General features: G+C 41.8%; 1 protein-coding gene across 2 annotated transcripts; it reads right to left on the bottom strand.

Moving 5' to 3' along the window:
• Positions 1 to 481: 481 nt before the first annotated feature.
• Positions 482 to 18,518, bottom strand: HTATIP2 (HIV-1 Tat interactive protein 2). 2 transcript variants are annotated; one of them, XM_082845358.1, is made up of 7 exons: positions 18,356 to 18,518; positions 17,831 to 18,026; positions 15,931 to 16,012; positions 15,571 to 15,647; positions 4,513 to 4,650; positions 2,343 to 2,404; positions 482 to 1,669 (listed from the first exon to the last, which is right to left on the bottom strand). In XM_082845358.1, exons 1-7 carry the CDS (start codon positions 18,460 to 18,462, stop codon positions 1,444 to 1,446), a joined length of 888 nt encoding a protein of 295 aa, XP_082701484.1. In that variant the 5' UTR covers positions 18,463 to 18,518; the 3' UTR covers positions 482 to 1,443. The 2 variants fall into 2 exon arrangements, with proteins under 2 accessions (XP_082701484.1, XP_082701485.1); XM_082845359.1 differs by lacking the exon at positions 15,571 to 15,647 and having other exon boundaries at positions 483 to 1,669; positions 15,905 to 16,012.
• Between the last annotated feature and the right edge of the window lie 1,501 nt (positions 18,519 to 20,019).

The raw sequence follows: 20,019 nt of genomic DNA, 5'->3' as shown, positions 1-20,019 counted from the left end.
CACCCCATCCTAAAATATGCCTCTTTCCTAGATGACTGACATTGGGAATGTCCAACCCCTTCTAAAGACAGACAGACAGACAGACACACACACACACACACACACACACACACACACACACACACACACACACACTAAAGGAGTCCACTGAAGCTTGAAATTTATTACTTTGCTTCCTCCAGCACAGAAGTTAAGACAAACTTCACTACTATCCTTTGTTCCATGATGGAAATTAACAGTGTGTTCCTCTTGACTTTGACCCTTCCTTCTGCCTCTTCCTTTCCTTTTCCATAGTTTTTAAAGTGAAGCACTTTGAGATATACATTTACTGGCTATGTGAACATTTTGTAGTTAATCATTAGAGGGATCCTAGACCAATGAAGAAACCCAAACATTTCTATTTTATTCATCCATGGCATGTACTGATCCAGTAACAATTAACTGGAACTTCCTGGAAATATACAGATACTGGATGCTCTTGCAGAGTAGTTAAAAACAGAAGCTATGGACTCAGGCTCACTTGGGTTAGAATCCTGGCTCTGCCATTTCCTAGCTTCAGGCTTCAGCTTTAAGCCCTTGGGCAAGGCATTTAACCACAGTGAGCCTCGGTTTCCCCACCTAAGATAGGGGGATGATAGTACTGCCTGTAAGAATTATAAAGATTGTTTGGAGGGTTAAAGGACAGACATCATGTGTAAAAGCTGGCAATTAGCAAGCACTTGATATATATTAGCTGCTATTCTATAATCCCATTGGCCAAAATACTGCATATTACCACAGATACTTGGGCATTTTCTAACAATCTAAGGGAACCCACGACTTGTCCATTTATTTTAATTCTTCTATTTAATTCTCCCATGAATTATATAAGCTCAGTTATATAATAACTTTTATTATATATTCTAAAGAAATAGTAAGGCACAATGTTCACTTACACAATTAACATGCAGTCAGCACTGGGTAACTCAGAGACACAAATGTCAACAATTTTTGTTCAGGACTCATCTGCATGATACATAAAGTTTTCACTGCTGCTGTGACTCTGCAGACAAGCTTTCAAAGCTGGCCTCCCCACCAGTGGCATCAGAACCATAAGAGAAGCTTAAATAAAACAACAGATTTCTGTCCCCATACCCCCAAAATTCTGATTGAGAAAGTTTGACGTAGGGCCTATGAACCTCTCATTTCTGTGCCGAATACGAGACACTAGACCACCAGGGAGCTGCTGGATCTCTATTTTTGAAAGGCTTCCCAGGGTAATGTCTACATATGTACCATCAGGCTCTAAAATGCTGATGCAGAGCACGATCATTTTTTGATTGGATCTGGGCGACTGAGAATAGTGAAACCACAGTTAAAGCACATGTTTTTTTTTAGACCCCGAAATTACCGATTAGGTGATGGGTGTTGAGTTTGACAATAGAAAGCATTTCTCCAGTGTGGTCACGGCTTGAGAGAGCCATCAGCTTTCCCCAGGTCGTGGATGGCCTCGTTATCTAGCAGTTCCTTCTTCTTGTCACTTGGTCTCACTGCGTTGTTCAGCATTGCTCTAACCACAGTCATCACTGGCACAGAGTGACTGCTGGCCCAAGATTCTGGTAAGGAGCCAAAGAACTTCCTAATCAACCATTCACCTGGGCGAGATTCTTGCCTATCACATAATAGAACTCTAAAGAGAAAAAGAACAGCAGAGGAAGAGATGGTAAATTGCATTCAGACCATACAAGATGTTACGGATTGAACTGTGTCCCCCCAAATTCATGAAGCACTAATCCCCAGTGGGATCGTATTTGAAGACGCACCTCTAGGGAGGTAATTAAGGTTAAGTTAGGGCATAAGGATGGGACCCTAATCTGATAGGACTGGTGTCCTTACAGAAAAGGAAGAGAGATCAGATATTTCTCTCTTTCTCTCCACTCACACAGAAGAAAGACCATAGGAGGACACAGAGAGAAGCAGCAATGAATCAACAAGCCAGAAGGGAGGCCTCACCCGACACTAACCCTGATGGCACTTTGACCTTGGACTTGTAGCCTCCCATTCTGCAGTGTTAGTGTTGTGGCAGCCCAAACACACTAATACAGTGCATAAATGGTTTTATTTGGGCACGAAGAGGATTTTAAAGAACAAGGCAGCCAAGGCTACCCAGAAAATTTCAGACTATTCTGAACCTGGCACCACCAACCGTCTAGCCTTTCCTTCAAAGCTAAAAGTGGGTTCTTCAGAGAAGCAATCTCCCTCCAGCCAACTCTTTCATATCTTAGAAATTTGTCAGCCTCTTCAAATGAAAAACCAGCTTCTAGGGAATAAGTGGTGTACTCTTAGGCAGTAGGAATACTTACCCGGGCCTAAATATGGAGTAACGATCAAATTTTAACTCTTCAACCCTAGCTTCCACTTCTCCCTGTTAACAAAAAAAAAAACATTTCTACTATTTAATCAAGACCAACTTGCTGTAATGCTTAAGAGAGAATAACAAGAATAACTTGGGGTTTTGAAGACAATCTACTTCTGCAGGTCTCAATACTAGTTAATATCCTCCCCTAGATTTTTAGATTCCAGAGAGTCTGGGAAGTTAAGGAAGAGATCAGTTAATCCTGATATGTAGTAGAGAGTGAAAAAAGATGCACCGAATGAGTAAATGGCTGCATGGTCAGTCCAGCCTGTCATGTGACCTACTGAAACGGATCCAGAGAGTGACATGTTAGGAGTTCAGCCATAAAAGAACTGTCAGTCACTCCAGAATCAGTGCTGCAGGCCAGGGGACCTTAACCTTTTTTGGCTTCCAGGTAGTTTCAGGAGGTCAGAAGAACCACAGACTCCCTTGTATTACTCACTTCCTAACAAAACCCACAACATTTCAAGAGACAGAGCATCTAGATGAGGCTTTAAATTAAATTTGTTGAACAATCCATGAATTTTCACGCCAGGCATCTATAAACAGAAATGCCAGAGAAGCTTGGCCACAGGGATGTTTAAAGGCCTATGAACTAAGCAGCCTGCTCACCGCCGCCTTCTTGGCCTGTTCATACCGTTCATTTGGCACTTAACCTACAGCACTGTATAATCTGCAGTAATACATTTTAATCAATATATTTAAAAAATACATTTTAATCAATGTATTAAAAAGCTTTTTTCAATGAATGATTTTTAATACATTCACAGAGAGTTGTCCCACCTTCACCACAATCTAAATTTAGAATATTTCATCACCCCAAAAGAAACCCCGTACCAATTAGCACTCACTCCCATCCCCTCCCGCAAACCCTAGCCAACCATTAATCTTTCTGTCTCTAAAGATATGCCTATCCTGGACATTTCCTATAAATTAAGTCATGTAAGTTGTGGCCCTTTGTGACTGGCCTCCCTCATTCAGCATAATGTTTTCAACGTTCACCCATGCTATAATATGTCATTTCTTTTCATAGTTAAATCAATGTTATTTTGTAGGTATATGCCACATTTTTTTCATCCACGCATCAGCTGATAGATATTTGAGTTGTTTCTACTCTTTGTCTATGATGAATAATGCTTCTATAAACATTCATAAGTAAATTTTTATTAGGGTGCGTTTCTTAGTTGGTTTTTTACAAAGATGTGTTTTGTCTCTATTAGCAACATGTGTACAAGAGTACCAGGCTGAAACTGCTATTCTTAGAAAGGTCTGCTTGCCAGGTTGTCCTCTGGCCTGTGTCTGGGAACTCAGATTTTAGGAGTGTTCCTGTCATTAGCTAACTGATAAGGGTACTTTACTATGCCTAAACTATTTTTACAAACAATGTGGTTTATGCTGAACACTTGCTTTCCTTCTGGAAGTCTGTAATTTTTTTACGCTGAGGGTGCCTATGTGACTGACCCCCATCAAAACCCTGGACTCCTGAGCTCAAGTGAATTTCTCTGGTAGGCAATACTCATTGCTGGAGAAATGAAACACGTGTAACTCCACTGGCAGAAGACCCTTGGAAGCCTGAACCTAGATTCCTCCAGAGCTCACTCCATGCACTTCTTTTTCCCTGCACTGACTCTGCTTTATATTCTTTCATTGTAATACAACATGGCTGTGAAGATAACTACTATATGGCAGTCCTGGGAGGCCTTCTAGCGCATTCCCAAACTTGGGGCTGGCTTTGGGGATCCCCCCAAACAAGACTGTAATTCCTTGAGGACAAGAACCATACCCAATAATAACATTTAATCTACTCTGGAAAAGTATCACTGTCTCAAAGTCTCTTCTAATGCTAAGATTCTGGGCTGATCCTCAAGACCAGGGCTGCAACATCTCATTTTAGGATGACTAGATAATCAACAGAGGGGAAGACACTGGAAATTATCTTTCAAATCACTCCTGTTTACTAAGTACATCTCTGCAAAAAAGCAGTCCGTGTAGTTATAAAAAATGCATAATATAATGCATTTAATGCATTTTGGCATTACTTAGCATTTTGTATTATTTAGTATTGCCAATTAGCCAGGGTTCTCCAAAGTATACAAAAGATAGAAACATGCACAAACCTTGACTTGCAGATATAAAAAATTGCTTGACTTATCAGCTCCCTTAGAGGACAGCAAGTTGAAATGTTTGCACCCTCCAGCTTTTGCCAGCTCTGCAGACTTCAGGACGTAATCTCGATCAACACGAACAAATCCCTCCTAAGGGTGAAAAGGATGTGAGTTATTTCCCAAAAGCTGTGAGTTCATCTTAAAGATTACTTATCAGCTTGGGTGGCAGGTTAAGAGTTCTTGCGGTGGGGGGGGGGGGGGGGGTGTGGACGAGGATGGGGATCCAAATAAAATGCATCCAAAACAACACGAATGTCAGGCTTAGACCCTGGGAATGACTCCAATATGATGCTCAGGATAGATGTACCAGCTTTAGTAGCAAGGCCAGACTGCAATGAAAAAACAAGGACAATGACACTGAAACACAGACACCAAGAAAATCTGCAAGGAGCAAAAGGAACAATAATATCAGGCTGAGAAACTGGGGTTTTTCGTTGTTGTTTTTTTAATATTTATTTATTTATTAACTTGGCTGCACCAGGTCTTTAGTTGTGGCATGCGGGATCTTTGTTGTGGCGTGCAGGATCTTTGTTGTGGCATGCAGAATCTTTAGTTGTGGCATGCGGGATGTAGTTCCCTGACCAGGGATCAAACACTGGCCCCCAGCACTGGGAGCACAGAATCTTAACCACTGGACCACCAGGAAGTCCCTGAAAAACTGTTTTTAGTCTCACATTTCTTTGTCCTTAATCCTTTACAACCTTACCACCCTCTCTCTGTTTTCTCTATTTTTTTGTGTGTCAACTCTAACATAGCAGGGTCTCAAAGGGTGGCAGAGAACACTACCCACGCACTATGAGAACAAAGTCTATCTAATTTCCAATTTTTGTGTATGTTTTACAACATACTTCACACGTTAGTAAGGAGTGCATCTGCAAATTTTTTTTTACTGACAGGTATATAATCAAGAGTGTTTGGAGACCCCTGGTCTAGACTCAGTCCAGTGAGGGTAGCGGTTGGGTCTTTCCTAATTCACATCTCAGCATCAGTACATGCCCACCCAGCACATGGCAGGTGCTCCAAAAATATCTGAATGAATGAATAAAAGTCCAGCGAAAGCAGAGAAAAGGTAAATCCAATTAGGAAAAAAAAGAACTAAGTGGCAATCAAAGGAAGAGGGGAGAGGATGGTGCAAACAAGAGAATACAGACTGGTTTCCAGGGCCTAAGGGAAGGATACCAGCCTGTACCCAGACTAGGGAATTCCATGTAGTAACAGCTTCTTGGGACCACCATGAAGTCTGGCATCCTCAAACTTGGTACAGCTGAAGAGCAGTCTAAAGTCTACTGAAGCTGAACTTCATGGGTACCCACAATTATATAATGAGGTTTCATATAATGAGGATTCCAAATCTGAAGACTGGATTACTGCCCCAGTGATTTTTTTTAAATTAAAAATCTGCCTTCTGGTAGTTACTGACCCTAAATGTTATATATTTTGTATGGAGATATTTATCTTTCATAAGATAGATAGAAGGCACCTTAGGAAACATCACGCCTAACCCCCACACTGTGGAGATGTGACAACAAGGTCCAGCGATCTAGAAACTACCAGCTAATGAGTGAGATAGCTGAGAGCAGAGTGCAAATTCGTGACTCTCTGAGCCGTGCTCCCCACGGTACTCACGTTCCTTCTTACCTCACACCATCACCAGCTAATAACAGAACTAATTCATAACTGTGGTAGGCAGAATAATGGCCCCTCAAAGATGTCCATGCCCTAATCCCCATACCTGTGAACGTGTTAGAGGCTACATGGCCAAGGGGAATTAAGGTTGCAGGTGGAATTAAGGCTGCTAAGCAGCTGACTTTGAAAAAGGTTATTCTGTAGTATCCAACTGGGCCCAATGTAATCACAAGAGTCCCTAGAGTGGAAAAGGGAAGCAGAAAAGGAGGCTGGAGTTAGGCAACATGAGTAGCACTTGATCCCCCACTGCTGGCCTTAAAGATGGAGGAAGGGACCATGAACCAAGATATGCAGGTGGTCTTTAGAAGCCAGAAAAGGTAAAGAAAATGGATTCTCTCCTAGAGCCTACAGAAGGAAATCAGCCCTGTCAGCACCCTGATTTTATCTCAGCAAAGTCCACATTGGACTGCTAACCTATAAAACTGTAAGATGATAAACTTATGTTGTTTTAAGCCACTAAATTTGAGGCAATTTGTTACAGCAGCAATAGGAAACCAATACAGAATTCAATTCTAAAACAAGGGGCCCAAGCAAACTTCTCAAACTTTGCATTGAAGTAGATCATAAAAGTAAATATATTCTAAGCATAGAGCTGGCTATATAAGCTGTTCATAAACTAATAAATATCTTCTGCACCAGCTCCCAGATCCAGAAATAGAGCACCACCGTTACCCCAAAGGCCTGTCTCGTCCTCTCTTCTTATCCCTTATGGAGCATTTTTAACGATGTCCACGACCTGCAGGGTAGTGTTGTTCCTCTTTCTTTTTTTTTAGGTAATATAAACTTAACTCTTAGCCGGGAATCATCCCCATCTGCTTCTGTGTTGTAGACTTTGACATTCAATCCTAATAACGGACTCAGCAACCTGTCCTATACACTGATTGAAACTCATGTTGTTGCTTTCTTAAATCAGTGTGCAGCAAACCAGTTTTAATACTCAGCACATCCTGGGAGTGGGCTGTGATTGATCTCCTCAGAGCCATTCTCTGGATTGAGATTTTTACATGTGCTCAAAATGTGCCAAGAAAAACAACCCAAAACGACTTTAAAAAATTCTAAAACACTCTATTTGTCTTCCACATCTATTTTCTTCCCCTCACTCCAATTCACCAGAACTCTGATTTTGATAACAGGTTCATTATTCCCAATAAAATTACATCGTTGACTAGTGAAATAAATTCCTTTCTGTTGCTGCTGCTGGTTTAGCACTATTTCTTGGAAGGATTATTAGAGTTGTCTCTGTTAAAATGTTTCTTTTTTCATCGGTGTCTTTAAAAATACGGGAAAGCTTCAGCCAATCACAAGGCTCTAGACCGACGCTGTCCCTCTCACTTAATCCAGGGCCAGTAAAGGGATAATTTGATTAAACTGAGACCCCAATTTATCTGGCTTTAGTTCTGGATCAACCACTCCTTAATAGAGTCCTGCAGTCTCCAATTGTTTGATGAAAATTAAAGTGACATAAATACCATGGGACTTTTACAATCTGATTAGTCAGCTAAGGCACATCAATACCACCCCAGCCATCAGCCTCTGGCGTCCCTCCTTTCACCCGCCTGGCAAAGGACTGACAACGGCTCCAGGCAGGACGAGCACCCACGCTGCTGCAGAGACCCTCACACTTAGCCCATCATCCCTGCTCAATGGGTCCTGTCGACAAGGTGCCCATACCTTTCTTCACTGCTGTTCTCTGGACAAAGCTCAATACTGTTTTATTAGCAATCAATGGCTGTTAATCCAAAACGATTTCACAAATCCTCTGAGCCCTCAAGCTGATTATAAATACGCATCATTCCAAGCCCACAAACTTTGAATTTCACTTCCCCCACCCTGATGCGTGGCCTTTTAACTGGTGAATGAAACTCAAAAGCAAAGGGGTCAATGGCTTTCAAGGACTCAGAAGCCAAACTTAAACGTGGATCCCGGACACTTACTCAGAGATACCGACACACACTGATTTTCTCTGGAGTGAGGAAGACTCCCTTTGTAGATAGAAAGGAGCTATCTTTAAGATATTATTAAACCCTTTCTTGTTCTCTAGCAGCTCAAATAAAAGAACAGAAAAACAAACTACAACAAGCTACTCCATATCCCAGAAACACAATTTTCAGAAAAACCATATTTAGTTTCCCCAACCATATGGCAGAAAAAAAGATGTCTCTTCTGAGAGCATTAAGTCCATTATGTCTTTGTGTCTTTATGATTCCACAGTTGGTGTGTTTTACTCTAAGACAGGAATCAGAGTCCTTCTAGAAAAAGGAAATGATTAAATAAATTCCCACTATAAATTTCCTTTCCCAGCACCTGCTCGAAAAAATAAACACAATATACTGATATGACACAGCAGAGATGTCTTCATGGGCTCTACAAACATCTAGGTAGACAAATTCTCTAATTACTCTTTATTTTAAGTCTTATGAAAATCCAAAGCTACTAAGTATTCCTTCTAATATTCTTTACCAATGCCTGCAAACTGGGAACACTGTGGCTTAAGAACACCTCATCCTGATAAGGTATTTCAGCATTGACAAGCAAGCAGGCAGGAATGAGTCAAGGTCAACAAGACCCTTTTCCAAGAAGGGAGGATTTCATTCCACAAAGGGTCCCACTTGGCCATATTTCTGCTTCAGATTCCTTCTCCTTTACTCCCTTTTCAATTCAACCCTATAAATTAGACTAGAAAACAGAGACACTGACAAACAACAAATGGTATGACCTGAGACCCCATTTATTTGTGTCCTGGAGGGCACGTCTATATTTGATGTACAGAGGGGGAACCAAGATCTTGGTTAGAGAAAGAGCTCTGGATAGAAAAATAAAATCTTATAGATGCAGAGGATTCCTGAGTCAATCTCTATGTTATCACACATTTTTTCCCATTTGGGGCATTCCTTTCTTTCTGTTTTGAAAGTCAGAGAGTTCTGCAGGCCAAAGGGGCTTCGGTGGTCACCACCCTCTCAGTACAGACAAGGAGACAGGGGCCCACAGAAGCTAAGCAGCATACCCAAGGTCCCACAGCCATTTGGTACCCAAGCAGAGGCTATGATCTGGGTCTCACGAAACATCTGGGACCTCACCACTTCACAAGCCCACTCCTAGACATCAAATAAAATAGTATAGGTGACAACAGGGGTTGGCAAACTTTCTCTATAAACGGTGAGATAGTAAATATTTTCAAATTTGCAGGCCTCTATTGCAATTACACAGCTCTGCCATCATTGTGCAAATGTAGCCACTAATAATATATAAAGTAATGAGAATGTTCCAATAAAACTTTATTTATGGATACTGAAATGTGCATTTCTTATATTCTCATGTGTCATGACACATTAGTCCTCTTTGAAAATTTTTAACCATTTAAAAATATAAAAACATTCTTATTACCACTGATGAATATAGATGCAAAATCCTCAACAAAATACTAGCCAACAGAATCCAACAACACACTGAAAGGATCATATACCATGATCAAGTGGGATTTATCCCAGAGATGCAAGGATTCTACAATATATGCAAATCAATCAATGTGATACACCATATTAACAAACTGAAGAATAAAAACCATATGATCATCTCAATAGATGCAAAAAAAGCTTTTGACAAAATTCAACACCAATTTATGATAAAAACTCTCCAGAAAGTGGGCATAGAGGGAACCTACCTCAACATAATAAAAGCCATATACGACAAATCCACAGCAAACATCATTCTCAATGGTGAAAAACTGAAAGCACTTCCTCTAAAATCAGGAACAAGATAAGGATGTCCACTCTCGCCACTATTATTCAACATAGTTTTGGAAGTCCTAGCCACAGCAATCAGAGAAGAAAAAGAAATAAAAGGAATACAAACTGGAAAAGAAGAAGTAAAACTGTCACTGTTTGCAGATGACGTGATATATACATAGAGAATCCAAAAGATGCCACCAGAAAACTACTAGAGGTAATCAATGAATTTGGTAGAGTAGCAGGATACAAAATTAATGCACAGAAATCTCTTGCATTCCTATACACTAACAACGAAAGATCAGAAAGAGAAATTAAGGAAACAATCCCGTTAACCATTGCAACAAAAAGAATAAAATACCTAGGAATAAACCTACCTAAGGAGGTAAAAGACCTGTATGCAAAAAGCTATAAGACACTGATGAAAGAAATCAAAGATGACACAAACAGATGGAGAAATATACCATGTTCTTGGATTGGAAGAATCAATACTGTGAAAATGAGTATACTACCCAAAACAATCGACAGATTCAATGCAATCCCCATCAAATTACCAGTGGCATTTTTTACAGAACTAGAACAAAAAATCTTAAAATTTGTATCAAGACACAAAAAACCCCGAATAGCCAAAGCAGTCTTGAGAAAGAAAAATGGAGCTTTAGGAATCAGACTCCCTGACTTCAGACTATACTACAAAGCTACAGTAATCAAGAGAGTATGGTATTGGCACAAAACAGAAATATGGATCAATGGAACAGGATAGAAAGCCCAGAGATAAACCCATGCACCCATGGTCAACTAATCTATGACAAAGAAGGCAAGGATACACAATGGAGAAAAGACAGTCTCTTCAATAAGTGGTGCTGGGAAAACTGGACAGCTACATGTAAAAGAATGAAATTAGGACACTCCCTAACACCATACACAAAAATAAACTCAAAATGGATTAGAGACCTAAATGTAAGACTGGACACTATAAAACTCTTAGAGAAAAACATAGGAAGAACACTCTTTGACATAAATCACAGCAAGATCTTTTTTGATTCACCTCCTAGAGTAATGGAAATAAAAACAAAAATAAACAAATGGGACCTAATGAAACTTAAAAGATTTTGCAAAGCAAAGGAAACTACAAACAAGTTGAAAAGACAACCCTCAGAATGGGAGGAAATATTTGCAAACGAATCAACGGACAAAGGATTAATCTCCAAAATATATAAACAGCTCATGCAGCTCAATATCAAAAAAACAAACAACCCAATCAAAAAATAGGCAGAAGAGCTAAATAGACATTTCTCCAAAGAAGACATACAGATGGCCAAGAAGCACATGAAAAGCTGCTCAACATCACTAATTATTAGAGAAATGCAAATCAAAACTACAATGAGGTATCAGCTCACACCAGTTAGAATGGGCATCATCAGAAAATCTACAAACAACAAATGCTGGAGAGGGTGTGGAGAAAAAGGAACACTCTTGCACTGTTGGTGGGAATGTAAATTGATACAGCCACCATGGAGAACAGTATGGAGGTTCCTTAAAAAACTAAAACTAGAACTCCCATATGACCCAGCAATCCCACTACTGGGCATATACCCTGAGAAAACCGTAATTCAAAAAGAGTCATGTACCACAATGTTCACTGCAGCTCTATTTACAATAGCCAGGACATGGAAGCAACCTAAGTGTCCATCAACAGATGAATGGATAAAGAAGATGTGGCACATACATACAATGGAATATTACTCAGCCATAAAAAGAAACGAAATTGAGTTATTTGCAGTGAGGTGGATGGACCTAAAGTCTGTCCTACAGAGTGAAGTAAGTCAGAAAGAGAAAAACAAATACTGTATGCTAACATATATATATGGAATCTTAAAAAAAAAAATAATAAATAAGTTCTGAAGAACCTAGGGGCAGGACAGGAATAAAGGCACAGACATAGAGAATGGACTTGAGGACACCGGGAGGGGGAAGGGTAAGATGGGATGAAGTGAGAGAGTGGCATGGACATATATACACTACGAAATGTAAAACAGATAGCTAGTGGGAAGCAGCCACATAGCACAGGGAGATCAGCTCAGTGCTTTGTGACACCTAGAGGGGTGGGATAGGTAGGGTGGGAGGGAGGAGATATGGGGATATATGTATATGTATAGCTGATTCACTTTGTTATAAAGCAGAAACTAACACACCATTGTAGAGCAATTATACTCCAATAAAGATGTTAAAAATAAAAACTTTAAAGTGGAAAAAAAAAAAAAAAGACACATGCACCCCAATGTTCACTGCAGTACTATTTACAATAGCCAGGACATGGAAGCAACCTAAATGCCATCAACAGACAAATGGATAAAGAAGATGTGGTACATAAATACAATGGAATATCACTCAGCCATAAAAAGAAACGAAATTGGGTTATTTGTAGAGACATGGATGGATCTAGAGACTGTCATACAGAGTGAAGTAAGTCAGAAAGAGAAAAACAAATATTGTATATTAACGCATATATGTGGAACCTAGAAAAATGGTACAGATGAACCTTTTTGCAGGGCAGAAATAGACACACAGATGTAGAGAACAAACGTATGGACACCAAGGGGGGAAAGTGCGTGGGGTGGTGGTGGTGGGATGGATTGGGAAATTGGGATTGATATATATACACTAATATGTCTAAAATAGATAACTAATAAGAACCTGCTGCATAAAAAAATAAATAAAATAAAATTCAAAAAAGAAAAAGAACTTTAAAAAAATAAATAAATAAAAAATTAAAATACAAAAACATTCTTAGCTCAGGGGCTGTTCAAAAACAGGCAGGCTGTATTTGGCCCACAGTCTGTAGTTTACAAGCCCCTGGATTAGAAGAGTGTATCATTTGAATCAGAGGCCACGAGACTTTAATGATGTCTAATAAGTGTGACAATGGCTGCATTCATCACATTAATGGCATCGTCCACTCAACAGACTACAAGAGCCTGGACTTCTGGAGCCTGTGCCTACCAGGTGAGGAGACAAATGAAAAGGTGAAACTAAATCACACCCCCTCTAACTCACTAACCAAATCCTTCTCTTAATAAGGGGAAAGCACCATTCTCTGGCCCCTGTGAGGTTTTGCTCTTCACTTATGGCCAATGTAGATCTGGCTTTCAAAGTGTATTTCAACCTTCACTAGTACATAAGTTACTCACCAAAGCAAGGTGAAGGCTATCTGGGACAACAGTACCTGGAAACCCAGCAGGCGAAGAGGACTAATACTGTCTAATGCATCCAGAAAGCAGGTCCAACAAGAAGAAAAGGTTGGCTGCATCAGAATCCCCCAGGAAGCATGTTAAAAATAGGCTTCCAACCTTAGAGATTCTGATCCAGTAGATCTGGATTAGGGCCAAGTCACAGTCACTGCATTCATTAGACAACTATGGCTTGTGAATGTGAAAAGAAAGATTAGCATCTAACCAGCTACTGCTAAAGAAAATGGTTTTCCAAACAGCTGAAGAAAGCTAACAGACCTATCCCTAGCACCAGTGTCAAAAGAAATCTGGGTAGACTGAATTTTATGGGTTGCAATGTTACCCCCTCAAAATTCCTGTGCTGAAGTCCTAACCTCCAGTACCTCAGAATGTGACCTTATTTGCAGATGTAATTAGTTAAGATGAGGTCATTCCAAGTAGGGTGGTTCGTAATCCAGTTTGACTAGTGTTGTTATAATAAGGAGAAATTTGGACATAGCCACAGGCACGTAGGAAAAACACCATGTGAAGAGACACAGAGAGAAGGCAGCCATCTACAAGTCAAGGAGAGAAGCCTGGAAAAGATCCTTCCCTCTCAGCCCTCAGAAAGAACCAATCCTGACAACACCTCCACCTCAGACTTCTAGCCTTGGGAACTGTGAGACAGAAAACGTCTGTTGTTTAAGCCACCTTGATTATGCTTTTTTGTTATAACATCCATCCCCAGCAAATTAAACTGAAGGTCATAGGGAAATAAGCAGGCTACTCATAGGATTTCAACACTGAGACAGAAACCCTGAATTTCTTGAAGTTGCTAAAGTAAAATGTGGGCTGCTCCAGTTACAAAACAGCTACAGAATGACACTAGGCTTGCCACCAGCTTTGCAATACCCATCTGATGCTCCCTTTTTTTTTACAGAGAACGCTGCTGACCAGAATACCAGGTGGAGTGAGCTTGGAAATCCACACACCCTCCCCCCGCTCAAAACTATTATTACCTAGCCACTTGTGAACTGTCACCTCTTTTAAACTGCCTGAAGTTATCACAACCTCCAAACTTCATACTGCATCCAATCTAAATCACCTTCAAATTAAAAAAAAAAAAAAAAAAAGACTTTCTGGAGGAAATGTCAGCTTATTTTCTGTCACTATCCTCTTAAACCATTTAAGCTCTAACTTATTTCTGAGATTATACTTGGTTTACCAGTCTTTTCTCTTGCTTACTCGTTAATTACTTTTATCTTTCCAAACTGATTTTGGAGAACAAAAGGTATTTAGTTTCCAGGTGGAGAACCAACTCCATCTCAAAAAATATTCTGGATAGGGAAGACATCCAACTCCTCTGATTAAAATTGCATTACGTGATTTGGATGCAACAAAGCAATTTAGACTTTCCCCTGGAGCGCCCTATAATGAGATTTGCCTTATGTCATGAAAATCAACTGCTCTATGCCTAATGCAGTAGTGTTCTTATTTTGCTGAGTCACCACCAAAGTCAGGTTGGCACTTGAGACAATGTAACCTGCAGTGTACTAGAACAAAAGTTTTTCAATGCTGTCAGAGGGCACATGCCTTGTGACTGTCCCTGGGACAGAAAAGACTGCAGGAGCTGATCAGCAGGAAAATGACCCTTCCTAGGCGAGATAATGTGCCAATTCCCGGGAGAGTCAACTTCTCGATAATCCACACTTCCCAGAACAGAGCTCAAAACTCAGATGTGTTCCCACGGGCGCATGGTAGAACTACAGAAGATTTGGAAATTTGTCCCTACTGAAAGCATAAATAGAATTACTCTTTGGATCACCAGAAAGCCCAGAGAAATACATCTGAGCCTAACTCCTTGGTTGGTATAAACCAATAGTTCTGTGCTCTCCAAATGATTCTGATGCATGGGCCTGTTTATAAACCTATGGTAAGCCCCCATGGCAGCATCATGGTTCTGCATGTTTAAAAGACATGTTTAACTCCAGCAAGTAAATTTTGTCAAAGGGATAAACTATAGTCAAGGTATAAATTAAATAAGATGTACGTATTAAAACTTGCCCAGGACCTACATAGTAAGCTATGATTTCTAACTATGTAGTAAAATTTGACTTCTATACAGAGGCCGAAGCAATTTAGAACATCATTAAAAAAAGAATAAAATGTGTGTTAGGACAGTTCTGCGTCAGTTAAGGCTGAATCACCATTGGGGTTGAATCATCGCTGGAGGCTGAGTCATCACCGGAGGCTAGCTGAATCGTGCCTCTGTTCTGATGTTCTAGCCCAGAAGTTTAAAGCTTGGCATGAAAACAGGTTGAAGCAAATCACTCAAGTGAGAGAGAATGCTTTAAGTTTAAGACATTGATAAAGAAACCAAAATAACTTACTGCTAAGAGCATGAGCCAGTTACTTTTACTCAGACATAATGGTTTGCGTAAGTCAGGGCAAGGAGTGACCACGATATCTGCAAAAGGCAAGACCATGTAAATATTTATGACATCTCCAGCACACAGGCCTGAACTCAAGGATTATGCTGAAGGAAAGATGAACTTGTAAGTACTATTCAAAGTATAGCAAAGGCTAGGGCAGTATATGGAATCTTAAATGATAAGAGCTAATTTACACTTAAGCACAGCAAATATAAAGCAAAAGAGGGAGCAAAAATGGAATCTGCGACATTACTGACCAGAGAAAGGGGAAAAGGGTAGATTCCTTCCTTACCGCCCCAGCTTTCTTTCTGGTGGTACCTAGGCAACAGAATCCAACATCATGACCTTGAAAGGCAGAAGCGTAGTCATCCAATTTCTCAAAGTCCACTACTTCTTGATTCTAGACAACAAAGACATAGTTGTATATGACTTGATGTTATTAAAACAAAACAAAAAAACAGACAAAAATACCCCCTCTAGATTTAAAGAATGACAGAACATTACTAAAGAGTCCACCCACTTAACATCAAATTTTGCAGGTTCATTTTCTCCCACCAAAAAGCAATTAATCTGAATTCAAAAATCAACAATGTAAAAAAAAAAAAAATCAACAATGTACTTATATGTCCACAGTACACACAATTGGACTAGGTGTGATCTAGATCTCTAAAGTCAGGTTCAATTATAATTTTCTCTCTGGAAAAATAAAAGACCTGTCTGTATACTACCAGGAGAAATACCAATGAGGTATAATGTTGGGGAAGGAAATGGTGTTTGGAGTCTCAAAACCTAGGCTTGAGTCTTGGGTCTGCTACTTACTAGGCATGTTGATAATCTTGGCCAAGTTACTTATATGTCTCAGTTTCTTCAGCAGTAAAATGTGAATGATAATCTTTCCCTCAGTCTACACCACGACCCACCTGCATTAGAATCAGTCAGCAGGTGCTTGACAAAAAGGCATATTCCTAGGTCTCACACCAATACTCCTGAATCAGAAACTGCACTTTTAATAAGCACCCTCGGTAATTCTCATGCCCATGGAAATTTAAGAACCTCCATCTAACCTCTTAAGTTTGTTGTGAAGCTTAAAAAAGAAAAGTTTGGGAAGTTTCCATCATTCAGGACTTTAAATAAAACGTTGCTTTCCCTCTCTACCACTGACTCTTTCAAAAGCATTTTCCTGGCACCATACACAATGCTGAAGAAACGTATGTTTACAAAAAGTGCCTGACCAAAAGAGGCACCACCAAAACTCAACTGTCAAAGCACAGAACTCGATTTCAGTTTCTAACGACCAGAGGTGTCTGACATGCCCCCATGAAGCCAGACGATGAAGATCACGTATTACCTGCCTAAGTCTGAACAAAGATGTCCATTTTAACAGAAAAGTCCTGAGGGACCAAAGACATATGCAAAATGACCTGATCATGGACCTGCAGGGGTCATGAACATTTATTTGTGAGACCGTTTGTTATTTGGAATGTTCTACCTGTGGGTCCAGGTTGCGGGGGGGGGGGGGGGGGGGGGTGGGGCGGGCGGTCTCAGAATTTCACTATAGTTTAATTTACTGCAGTTCACAAATAACTCCATTTGCAAGGAGAAAGGAATCTCCACCAAGCTCAGGTTTCAAATATTTAGGGGATTAACACCAGACTGAAGTCTGGTCTGTCAGTGGTTTAAACACGAAAAGTGTAAGTGACAGGAAAGGGACTATTCCACTTACAGACACAAGCCTGCAGCCCTGAGACAGGGCAAATTCTTGTAGGTGAATAACCCCACCTCTCAGTGCCATAGACCTTTCCCCCTCTGCAAAGCTATTTCTGATTCGCTAACTTTAGTGTGTAGTGGACAGGTAGACAAAACAAGCAATGGGGTTGAGAAAATTACCCAAGGTCACAGGGCTTTTTTTCTAGAAGCCAGCTTAAAGGACCCTGGAAGCATGGCTCTTCTCTGTCTCCCTAGACCCCCTTACACTTAGGCCCCATTTTATGGGGGCAAAGCCTGAGAGAAGGGCTTTGTCCAAGGCCTGGCAGTGAGGGGGAGGCCCACCTGGACCTACAATCCAGCTTCCAGTAAGGCCTCTCACAGACCAATCGTGGTCACGCTCTGAACACCTCCTGCCGCCATTGCAGGGCAATGTTCAGCCTTGCAGCATAAAATATGCTCACTCTGAAGAACCACTGCGGGTACATTTTTGAGTCCCAGCTCAAATACCCACCACGTTTTTATACGCTTCCTCGTCGAAGGTGAGCTTCCTCCGGCCAATCAGCGTGACTTTGGAAAACAGGCCCTGCTCCAGGATTTCTTTCAAGAGCACTCTGCCGGTTTCCCCGCTGGCACCCAAAATAAAGACGGATTTATTCTGCATCCTGAAGTCTTCCCGAAGCCTCGGTAGCGCTTCTGTCTCGGCCATGCTACAGAAATAACATTAACAGGTGCTGGTCTCGGGATATTTAAAGGGACAGCCGTGCTTACCCTGGGAACAAAGGTTATTTGTTCTGGAGGAAGATACGGTTATTCTCTGCAGTCTGGGCGCGGGGGAAAGTGCAGAGTCACCCTCAGGGCGGGGCGCCGTATTGGTTACCCGCTTCTGAGCCAACCCACACCTTGGAAGGGGCTGGAACAGGGAATGCGCCCGGGTACCAGGAGGCCTCGTTCCCCCACGGTGTCCCCGACTCCGGCCCCTCCTGCCTTCGCCCGCAGGGGCGCGGAGCCCAGCTTGGTCCCCCACGCGGAGGGTTACCTGGAGCCGGCCCCCGGCCCCGCGACCTCAGGCTGCAGCAGGAGCAGCGCGACCACCAGCGCCGCCGCCGCCGCCAACGCAGCGCTCAGGGCTGCGGGCCGGGACATCCGGCCATCCCTCCGCCCAGGCGCTTTCCTCCCCTCGCCCGACTCTGCGGGGCCCCTCCCCGGTCCGCGCCTACCCGACTTCATCTTCCGGGTGACTTTGCTCTACCGCTGCTCACCCCGCCCACAGGGGCGGGATGTGGAGGGGTGGCCCGCCCGTGGACCAGAGGGTGCCTGGGCGCCGGCGTGGGGTCCCAGAGCACGTGCGCAGCACCAGGCTAGGTAGGAAGATGGGAGACCACCTCCTAAATATCGGGAATCTCCGGAACCCTCTCCCTGGCGTTCTTCCTCACCACCTGGGCTGTTCTCGCCCTCATCCAAGGCCTCAGCCAATAGACTTGATCTTCGTTGATCCCTTTCTAAAACCTGTAATGTCAACTGTGTGTTGGACATCTTCATCTTGAATTCACCACATCAAAACGTAACACTTCCCTTCTAACCACCCCAAACAGCAATAAAAAGTCTACTCCTTGCCTCTCTTCAGTGTCACTGTCCCTATTCGTCCGCACAATCTTCATTCACCCCTTCTCTCTCAAGTCAGAAATTCGGACTGTCACCTTTGACTCCTTTCTCCGCCTTACCACATTCTAGATTAATCACCAAGGCCTACTATCTTCTCTGCCTTTCAAATATTCTCTCATGTAATTCAAGTTCTCTCTGTATCTCACCAGTACAACTGGTTTCCCCACTCAGGTTCCAGATGGTTGAGCCAGGGCGACCTTCCACACCTGATCTCCTGTTCACTCTCCAGGGCCAGGATCGTGGTTTAGAACATAACTATCTACACTGGGCCTATCCTGGATCCTGAAAGTCCTGGACAGGAGTTAGGATCACACGCCAGAATCTGAACAACACAGATAGTGTTGTGGACAGTGGTCATTTTTGGCTGCCCAGCGTTCAAACATATCATTATAGGGAATTCCAAAATAAGTGGGAGACAGGGCCCTACCTGCCACTCTAGAAGCCAAGTGAAATATGTTCCCCCTCCCAACTCCTAGAAAATTATTATATGTAGGTGAGATCTAGACTCAGCCAATCAGACACTCTCATCCAGGTTTTTTTACTTTGGGGGGAGTAATAAAAAGATGCAGTGGAAAACTGACATAGAGTTTGGTTGGGTGGAGCAAAGATACAGTATAATGGCATCGTGGGATCTGCCAGTGATCTGATTATCTGATTGTTTCTGTTTTGCTTCCTTTAATTCCTGCCTGTTTTCAAAGCCTGTTTGTTATACTTCCTGTTATTCCTGCAATAATTTCATTTTCTGCTGAAGCTACTTTCTGTTGCTTGCAGTCTAAAACCTTGACTGATACAGAGCAGAGTGGTTTGTTCCACGTTGGCCTGCCACAGTGCCTGAACTCTTCCCTTTGAGCTCCTAACGATTTTCTACTAAAATGCAGCTGAAAATCTTGTCAGCTAACACTGTCACAAGAATTCATTCATCAAATCTGTTGCACTGATTTTCTTTTTTAAAAAGTTGTATTATAATTAATATACGATAAAATGCACGGGGGCTTCCCTGGTGGCGCAGTGGCTGAGAGTCCGCATGCCGATGCAGGG

The sequence above is a fragment of the Leucopleurus acutus genome, assembly GCF_964270905.1.
Source record: "Leucopleurus acutus genome assembly, chromosome: 8".
Taxonomy (NCBI): Eukaryota; Metazoa; Chordata; class Mammalia; order Artiodactyla; family Delphinidae; genus Leucopleurus; species Leucopleurus acutus.
The sequence above is the reverse complement of the archived record's forward strand: the minus strand, read 5'-3'. Positions and strand labels throughout refer to the sequence as shown.